General features: G+C 39.5%; 1 protein-coding gene across 2 annotated transcripts; it reads left to right on the forward strand.

The window, feature by feature from the left end:
• Positions 1-1533: 1533 nt before the first annotated feature.
• Positions 1534-5355, forward strand: pdcb (phosducin b). Of its 2 annotated transcripts, none has more exons than XM_035647730.2 (4): positions 1534-1669; positions 2614-2680; positions 3521-3633; positions 3876-5355. In XM_035647730.2, exons 2-4 carry the CDS (start codon positions 2635-2637, stop codon positions 4389-4391), a joined length of 675 nt encoding a protein of 224 aa, XP_035503623.1. In that variant the 5' UTR covers positions 1534-1669; positions 2614-2634; the 3' UTR covers positions 4392-5355. The 2 variants fall into 2 exon arrangements, with proteins under 2 accessions (XP_035503623.1, XP_035503622.1); XM_035647729.2 differs by having other exon boundaries at positions 1538-1669; positions 3521-3669.
• Positions 5356-9700: the final 4345 nt, after the last annotated feature.

The following is a 9700-nucleotide window of genomic DNA, read 5'->3' on the forward strand; positions in this document are numbered from 1 at the left end:
TCAAGGTGTGAAAAGAAGCTTTCTCAGCCTACAACATGCTGCCAATAAATTAGATTTTACTCACATTTTTATTGTTTTTATTTTATTTTAGTTATTTAATATGTCAAGAGAGAGAGAGAGAGAGAGAGAGAGAAGGGGGGGTTATTTAATTTTCTCTTTGTTAAAAATAGATAAACAGTGAGACAGATTGCAAGGGCTCTAAGCTGGTGCTGACAGACAATTTTAGAACAGAAGTCGTAAATAAACTGCTGTCGTTCCATTTTAAGTAACCGATGGTAATTGAGGGATTGAGAATAATGAAGCACCACCTGACAAAGTGGTGACATACTCTGTACCTGAATCGAAGAGTCGACTAATCCTGTAAGCCAATAAATGCGGGACACAGACACAGAGATGAAGGACAGAAGTCACACATAGTTGCACGAGCTCTCCCAGGATAAATTGTGTGGGGACATGTGCCCGTCCTGTTTGCACTGTATTGATTACACATCGCTGCAATGAGTCGTGCAGGTAAAAACACAAAGAACTAGGAGTGACCGAGGTATTTCTTTTCACACGGCAGCTTATGGAAATATGCAGACTGAAATTTATTGGCTAAATACATGTTGTCCAAAGGTGAAACTTGAGGAAATGTCTACTATTAATACACACTGACCCAGTAGAAAACTGTGCTACGACTCCTTCTGTTTGTCTATCCCATATGGATAATGATCCATCCTACTTTTGCCTGGAAACTATGAGCATATCCATTTTCTGATACTTCGTACTTATAGCTCCATTACATTACAGTAACAGTTAACTTTGAGAACAATATTTTATGTCTAAAAAACTGTGTTGTAAAATAAGTTGCCCAACAGCTCCACCTGAGTCACATTAAAATGCTGCTTTAATGTTAATGATAACACCAGTGATACGTTTATGATAATGGGGTAATTTTTTTCTGAATGCAGAACTTGTAATTGGGTACTTTTGATACGGCATTGATCGTTTTACATTGTTTCACACAGTTTCAGAAGAGAGACGAGGTTACTGTGTTACTTTTTCTACCGGAAATAATCAAGCAGAGTCACATGGTAAAGCCCCACTAGGCATTCCTCACCCGTAGCTATGGCGGGGGTTTGTGTTTCTGGGAGACTCCCAATCATGTGTTGAAGATCTATGCCCGCAGGAGAACGTTCATTTTTATTTGAAAATTTATCTTGGGGACAGAGTGTCCTTGCTTTGGTTGACTCTTAACGTGCTGTTTGTAATAGTGAAATTGTGCTCTGCTTTTGAATAGATAAGGCTCTTATTGAGCGCCCAATTAAGTAATGTATTACATTTCCGGTAAAAGAGGAAAAAAAGAGGTGTTGTCTCTCTCTCTCTCTCTCTGTGTGTGTGTGTGTATCTGTCTTTATCTGTCCCTCTCACTCTTCATTGAGTGTAGCCAGGCCTTTATCAAGGAGAGGCTTCTAATACCTGAGGTGAAATCCTCTTAGGATCTGTGCTCTATTTCTGTTTGGTCTATAGGTTTTTTTTTTGGAAATCTCCATTAGACCAAGCTCATTGGCTGGAAAAGACGCACGCATGCACACTAAAACACACGCAGTCCAACAACAGAGAGCTCAGTGTGGACCAGAGCAAGGTTAGCTGCTGACGCAAAGGGACGACTTCACTGTGACCGCAGGAGGTAAGAAGAACTCTATTGACTTCTCTCATTTTCTGAATGTATTGTGGTAAAAGCAGCCAATAATTGTGCACAAATGTTTTGAAGAAATAGGACGTTCGATTTTCGAATTGATATAATAGGCAACAAACTGTTTGGTCAATATGTTTTCACCTGATCCCGAGGGGCCATCTTGATTTTTCAGGTGCCTAAATTTGCCATTTACACTGTGTTACGCTGTAACATTACATATCAAATAAATGGGTTTTTTTGCCGATGATGATTATTTCTTGTTTTTTAAAGCAGAAGCTTCTGCGAAGCACAAGAACAAAGAATCCTTTCTGTTTCTGCTGAATTTAGTCATGGGTCTGTGTCTAACTGAAAGTCAGCTGTTTACAAGCGTTTATTGTCTGTCTCTTGCTCACTCACAGGCATATAAAAATTTGCTCATAGTAAGACTAATCACGCACTTGTGGATTATGGGGAGTAATGGAGGTTGCACAGATCATCAGACTTGATCAGCATCGTGACTGCACGCGAAAAGGAGGACTGCACTAATTGAAACACTGAGGATAGGCTATTTAATCCAATGACATATTGGCTCCACACTCGCCAGTGACACAACGGCCAGTGACACGGACATTACAAAGCTGATATGAACTTATTCATATCAGCATTACATTTACTGGTTTCGTACGATTTGGTTTTCACATGAATTTGACTTCTTCACCACGGTAACTGAGGGCGAGCACCAAATTAGACAGATCTGGTCGAGCGCGGTGATCCTCTTAGACGGCATTAATTTAATTAAATATCACAGGGCTCACTTGGTATCCAGTTGCTCCGTCACAGTGCAAAGATTCTAAATCTCCGTGCCGACACTGTTGTCTAATGGGCACAATGAAATTAGTGCCCATCCTGCATATCATGTCCAATTCCTTTAACTCACTCTCAATTTTGTCTCATAGCTAACCAGAAAAAAAAAGAAGATGTCTGACAGACTGATTGACATGGAGGACAACGTGACCCAAACTGGTGAGTAGATGCAGTTCTTTCAGATATCACAGCGTAACACAACATGGTGGCTCTTGTCTGACCTTGTGGACTAGTTTCGGTCATTCACAGTGATTTGTGGCTGGAATGAAAATGTATTTGTAACATAGTATTTTTACGAGGACAAAAGCATCGTTCACAGAGCAATTGGCGCTGCGCAGATAACAGGAGAAGCAAAACAGAGCTGTGTACAGATCTGTAGAGCTTTGTTTAACTGATGCTTTAATCTTCTTTTACTTACGCAACTCTGCCGCAATTAGTGAACTTCTTAGAAGGTTGAGATGACGCTTTAATCCCCACATTGACACAGGACACAGTATCCACCAGGGGTTTATTGAGTAAACCATTCATTCAGCTTTTGTGACTATTTCTGCCTTAAAGTGAAGGTTTGAGTGTGTGGTTTCCTGGAACAACAACCAAGTTACTCACATTGGACTAGGACTGAATTGTGTGAACTAAAAAAAACAAAACTGTTTTCTTGTGTTTTTTCCTTTTTTTTCTTGCCTCTATCAGCCCTTACACTGTCTTACTAAATAGAGAGAGATATTACCTAACAATTAACTAATAATATTATGAGAACTTTATCTATTTAACACTTTTCTAAAGAGAGATACAAAGTGCTACATTCGTAAAACATACAAAATGCTAAAACAATTGGTATATATCAGTGTAAGAATTTTGAAAGATTAAACAATAAAGCAATGAGGAGCATATGCATATGGTAGTTCAAATTCAGGAAAAGGTTTTCTTTTCAAATTTAGTTTAACACTAGTCACAACACTTGAATAACTGAGTACAAAATGCCATTTGCCTTCTCCATAGGTCCAAAGGGAGTGATCAATGACTGGAGGAGGTTTAAGCTGGAAAGTATGGACCAGGAGAATTTGCCATCTGCGAAGAAGGAACTGCTCAGACAGATGTCGTCCCCTCACAAGGCAAGAGAAGACACAAGAGCAAACCTTAACCGCAAGGTAGAACCCACAGCTTTTACTTTGATGGCCAACAAATACTCTGAGCTTGAGAATCCAAGATTCTGGTCTTAGGACACGGATGAAACAGCTCTTTTTGTTAAATGGACTTGCTTACGAGCTTCTCCTGCAACATTTGAATATTGTATTTCTATCCCAATATCAAAAGGTGATTACTGGTCTAATTCTTTTTTTCTTTTTTTTTCCAGATGAGTGTCCAAGAATATGAACTGCTTAAGGAGGAGGATGAAGGATGTCTAAAGAAATACAGACGGAGGTGCATGCAGGAGATGCACGACAAGCTCAGCTTTGGGCCCAGGTTTGAAGGTGTGCACGACCTGGACAGCGGAGAGGCCTTCCTAGAGGTCATCGAAAAGGAGCACCACACCACAATGGTGGTTGTCCACATCTACAAGGTCGGGGTCAAAGGTTGCGAGGAGCTCAACACCTGCCTTGACTGCCTGGCCACTGAGTACCCCAGCGTGAAGTTCTGCAGGATCGATGCTGTGGCATCCGGTGCTGCCGAGCGGTTCTCGGATGAAGTTTTGCCTACACTGCTGGTGTACAAGGCTGGAGAACTACTGGGCAACTTCCTGGCCTGCACACAGCACCTAAACGAGGAGTTCTTTGCCACCGATGTGGAGGCTTTCCTCAACAGCTATGGCCTGTTGCCGGAGAAAGAGGTACCTGTCGCGGTGGACGAAGAGGAAAACGACGTTGAGTAAAGAAAGAGTTTGGATCCTGAGGGAGAAAGGAAGCGGTCTCGGATAGAGGACAGTTATTATTTGGGCCTGTGCAAATTGAAAAACTATAACATCTCCACTAGTTCAGTTGTGTTTGAGGGCTGTTCTCTAAAGGAGACATTTGACATCCAGTTGGTGAAGAAGAAGTCTTATTTTCCCAGATCTGGGCGCTCTCAAATATGAGTGTTGGTAAGGTGAGGAGATACAGTGTTTATTTATAAGAATACAATATTTCCCAAATCCTCTCATCACCCCCTAAAAAACGACAACAAAAAAACATTGAAGTGTAACTATAATGGAAACGTTTTATTTTATAATGTTAGGAAACATTACATGCTGTATGTACTTATTTCTAGCATTTCATTGGATTGATCTGTAAACGAGTTTTTCACAAATCCAGGGCTCATACAAAAGTAACGACATCCTAATGTAGAATATTTAAACATTTCATATTCTCGAGGGTTTTTTTGGGCAACATAGAGGCAACAAGAGCCGAATAGAACAGGGACTCTCAAGACCTCAGAGGCCAAAGCACTCCGGATGTGGAAATGTTTTAGTGTAAACATAACTTTCAGCTGTCTGGTCCAGCATTACCTACCCCTGCTTCCCAAGCAAATGCGTTGGGAGGTTGTATTACGTGGGGGGCGGGGGGGGGGAACATTCATGAGCCTCTGGTATTTTAACATCATCGGAGAAGAGTTGAGCAGTTTTGTGTATTTTATATTGTGCAAGTTGGAGAAAGTCATGGAAAAAAGAAATCGTGGGCTGTGGGCCTTCTTAGTGTGATGTGACTCAGCAACAATTCTTTGACGCAGCGCAACAGTCAATATTGTCGTCAGAAGGATGGTTTCTATTCGACATCATATGCTGGAATATGATGAAACATAGCCTAATATACATGTTGTCCACAGTAAAAAAAACGAATAAAATTCTACAAAATAGTAAAGTTTTGGATTGTGTTTTATTAATTTACAGGTCGGGCCTGCTGCTTTCTCCCATAAAACCACAACATTTTATTTTACTCAAGCTTAAAAGCTCCCCCTAATTTCTTATTGTATTATTAAAAGGACCATAGAGGATATATGACTTATTTGTCAATTATTTTTGCAAAAAAAACAACCTTTTCAGCTCTGTGTATTCCAAACAGAAGCACAAAGGGATGAAAACTGCAAAAGAAATCACACAGGCGCATACCATTGCATAGGACTTCCCTCTCCTCGCCTGACGGAGCAGGCTGTCACATGTTCAACAACCTCATCTCTTAGTCTCTTAGAATCGACTTGACTCCGCTGTGACCCCAGTGAGATGCTGGCATGCCAAAACCACAACATAAAAGCCAGTTAAGATTTTTAACTAAAGACTTGCGGCACTAATCTACAATTTGATATGTCATGAATTGAATAAAGTTGCCTCATTTCTGTAGAAACGGCCAAAACACATTACCGCACCAACATGTCCACAGCTACAGGGAACTATTTGTTTTTTTTGTTTTTGTTTCTTTTATGAAGGCACATCATGGCCTCTTGCAAATTCATGTGAATGTATGTGAATATTCCTATAGAGCAACTACAACTTTGTCTTTTTAAAATGTGTGACATCTCACAATTTGCCAGGGGGTCCAGACACCTGCCGTTTGATTATTGTTTTTCTTCTCTTTTTTCTGTATATTCAACTTAAAAAGTCACTACAGTCAGGTAGCCGCACCATTTACTGATAAAATAAACATAATATTAGACATTTGTGTGTAATGCTTGATCATGAATATTTGTGTGTCATCTGAAGATGCATATTCCAAAGATCTATGCTGAGGTAACCAGGCCAATCCTGCTACAGGACTAGTAGCAGGTCGTACAGCAGCGACGTTTCCATAAGTCTCGGTTTTCGGGTCTTCGGAATAGTGTGGCTGCCAGGTATAAACGTAGAAGAAGTGTTTTTAAACTTAGATATCTTATGGTGGATGTAGCCTTAGTAGTAATGGTTTTAAAAACGGTTATAGTCATCTTGATCTAACAGTTCGATTGAATAATATGGGAGTCTCATACCTTTGCAAATGCAACTCCAAACATGTTGCAAAGTGATTACTTCATGGTTTCATAAAAATAAGCTCCAATAACTTCTGACATATTGCCTGCAGAGGGCCCCTTGCCTTCTAATTAATCTAAATTTGAAAGCTGAAGATGAACTGTGACACGCTAACATATTCCTCTGAGGATATACATGTGTTTGTGTTTCCACAGTGCCGCATCTGGCATGGCTTGCATAGCCTCTAGCAGGCAACACCTCGTTTTCACACGGTAGCGTGTCTAAGGTTTATCAAAACATTTTTTTTTTGTTGAGACCTCCCACAAGAGCCTTTTAAGCAGTGAGAGGTTCTACTGAGGTGCCCAAACACGACCTACAGCACAATATGAAAAAGTGACAGCCAACTACCCATACCATCCCATTTGCACCCCTCAGATAGTGCATGCGTGCCAACGCTGGCACACAAAGTTCCCGACCAACTAAAGAAGCCTCGACAAGGGAATATGCCTCTGAGCTTCAACACACATCAAAACTATGTACCGTACTATATATATATATATGTGTGTGTGTGTGGAATTATTCCAATAGAGACCAGGGTTCAACAAGTGCAGCAGAAGCCGCTGAGAGTCCACGCAGGTGTTGAGAGGAGATTCACATACGAGATGACTCATCTGTCCGCTCAAAATAAACAATAAATCCCTAACAATTGTAAAGGTATTCATTCTGCCTCAATTTTCTGTAGAAGATTTATCAAGTTATCTGTTACACTTTGCTGAGTAAAATTACTGAACGGCTTTTGAACAGCTTCTACATTCGGGGGTGTCTAAAACTAAATTTATGCAACAAAGTTACCCAGATAGTTGGGTGAATTTGCTACTTGGAACAGGCCCCAGAACTTGGTTTGACTCATCGCTCCCCCTAAAAACAAATGTTTACCTCAATGTTTATGACCACCTGATCCCACCCCCATTCATGACGTTTCGATTCAGCTTTGGTTTACATTGCTTCGCTAATTGGAGAACTGTTGTTGCTTTTTCGTGTTTGGACTCTTGGAGAGCCCAGCTGCCATGCTCTAGTTCACCCACATAAAAACCACTGACGTGATGTCATGACACGACAGACCTGGTTTGAGGCGCAGTGGTCCCGGTAACTATGTATGGACAGCGGATGTAGGGGAGGTGGGCGGGCTCACTGGCTGTCATCATAGATTAAAGCTTTTTTTAGTCACTTTGTTAACTTTAGATGCTTGTTGGATAAGTTCCTCATGACTCACTATTTTCAGTGATGTAGTGATGATACAAATGTTATTGTTTGAATTATTTACTCCTGATGACACTAAACTTGCACGCATTTTGAAAAAAACAAGCTACTACCAAACGGAAAGAGTGCAACCGCTACGTAATCAAAGTGCCATTGTGTTATTACTTCTAAAAAAAGTAGAGAAAAACAACTGAAAACCTGTGTGTGCTGCAGAAAAACATTACAGTGCACATAACAAAACCCACCCTTGGGTTGGAGGAAGGGGTGTGTGAATGGACAAAACTGTTCTTTTGAATTTTTGTAACATTGCAAGAGACTAATCACTCCTCTATTTGTACAGTGTTGTGGAGAACTTAAAATAGGAAATCTTTTTTTTAGGATGAACCACACCTCATCCTCCTAATACACCACTGATTGCAGGGTCCGTGCTTCTGGGTTTCACTCCTATGACAAGTGCTGACAACAACTGACATGGCTGACTCAGATTAAGAGGTTTGCGCAGCAATGTTGCTTTAGGTTACTGTACATTTCGGTATCCAGGCGTGACAGCTGAGTGTCAAATAAAAATAAAAAAAACTGCAGCCTGGAGCGCACCTCTACCTTACCACTTCTTGTGTACATGCCGCCAGTCTTTTGTCTCCCAGGAGCATCACCTTGGTTATTAATCAATAAACCACTGAAGAATTTTTCAAAACTGGTCCAGACAGGGTCTGAATACCTTCCAAGCATATACAGTATGTTACAAGGGACAAAGTGAGTAAATGACTGAAATTAAAAACTGTGGAAGCGATAGAAGCCCACGGTGGAATAGCTGGAAGTAGCTGTATTTAGAAAGAAAGCATGTTGTGGGATTTATTTCAGACATTCATTCTTCATGGTGAATTTCCAGAAGTACTCTTTAGTATGAAGATTTCCCATGGCCTGTATACAAGCCATTAACTTGAAAAAAATATTTAAATAAAAAATACGCTAAAAATAAGGGGATTATTTATTGAGTGGAATATTTTAATTTTATATACTGTAGAGCACCATACTTTGAAGGCGATAAACAAAGTGTCTAGCATCATCAACATTTCAAATATGACAGAAACTCAAAATTGTATTTATTAATGTCAATTTTGATTATATTTTCTATATATTTCCCCGTCCTGAATTATGGCGTTGTTAAAAAGCTTGTTGTGTAACTGTAAAAATGTAAACTCTTCTTTATGTTGTTAAATGCCCATGAATTCCCAACAGACCACGTCATGAGTGGCCTCCTCTGCTTCGTGTGCTGGGTTTACTGTAAACAATGGAGTTGGAGCGCCCTCTGCTGGACAAATGTGATGAGACCATTTCTAAATTTCATTGACAAGCATCTATCACCAAAGCGACTCACTTTAAGATTATAAATGATATTTATCCCTGTCACGACTTTCTGAGGAGAAGATTTAACATTGATAAAACAAAAAATTGTATGTTTTGTGAGTCAGACATTGAAAATTTGCAGCATTTATTTTTTGATTGTATATTTATTCTAAATCATTCTTTCAAAATGGAATATCCAAAAAGGACACTCACTCACCCAAAATTGGAATTTCACGTAATTAAATTTGGAAGTTTTATGCAGGACAAAAAAGAATAAGAAATTATGTATAATTGTCTAATCCTAATGGCCAAACGATTTATCCACAGGAGTAGACTTACTGGTTCTAAACCTCAAAAATGATTTGTTTGATTTAAAAAAAAGCTTTGAAAAATGTAAAAGAATTTTCAAATTTCTATGAAAACTTAGACTGTTTGATTCCTGATTAGACCTCTATTTTTTTATATATATTATTATAAAGATATGGGGAAAAAGAAAGTTCACTGAAGAAAAAGCATCTATCATGTTTTGTATTCAAAAAAACAATTAAAGTTACTACTAGGTTGCACGTTGGCAAAAGTTGAATGGGGGAATATATATATATATTTCCCATAATGCTTCAGTAGTATTGACAAAGTTCAAAGCACAAACTGCGCCTGCGCGG

Source organism: Scophthalmus maximus, chromosome 13, assembly GCF_022379125.1.
Source record: "Scophthalmus maximus strain ysfricsl-2021 chromosome 13, ASM2237912v1, whole genome shotgun sequence".
Taxonomy (NCBI): Eukaryota; Metazoa; Chordata; class Actinopteri; order Pleuronectiformes; family Scophthalmidae; genus Scophthalmus; species Scophthalmus maximus.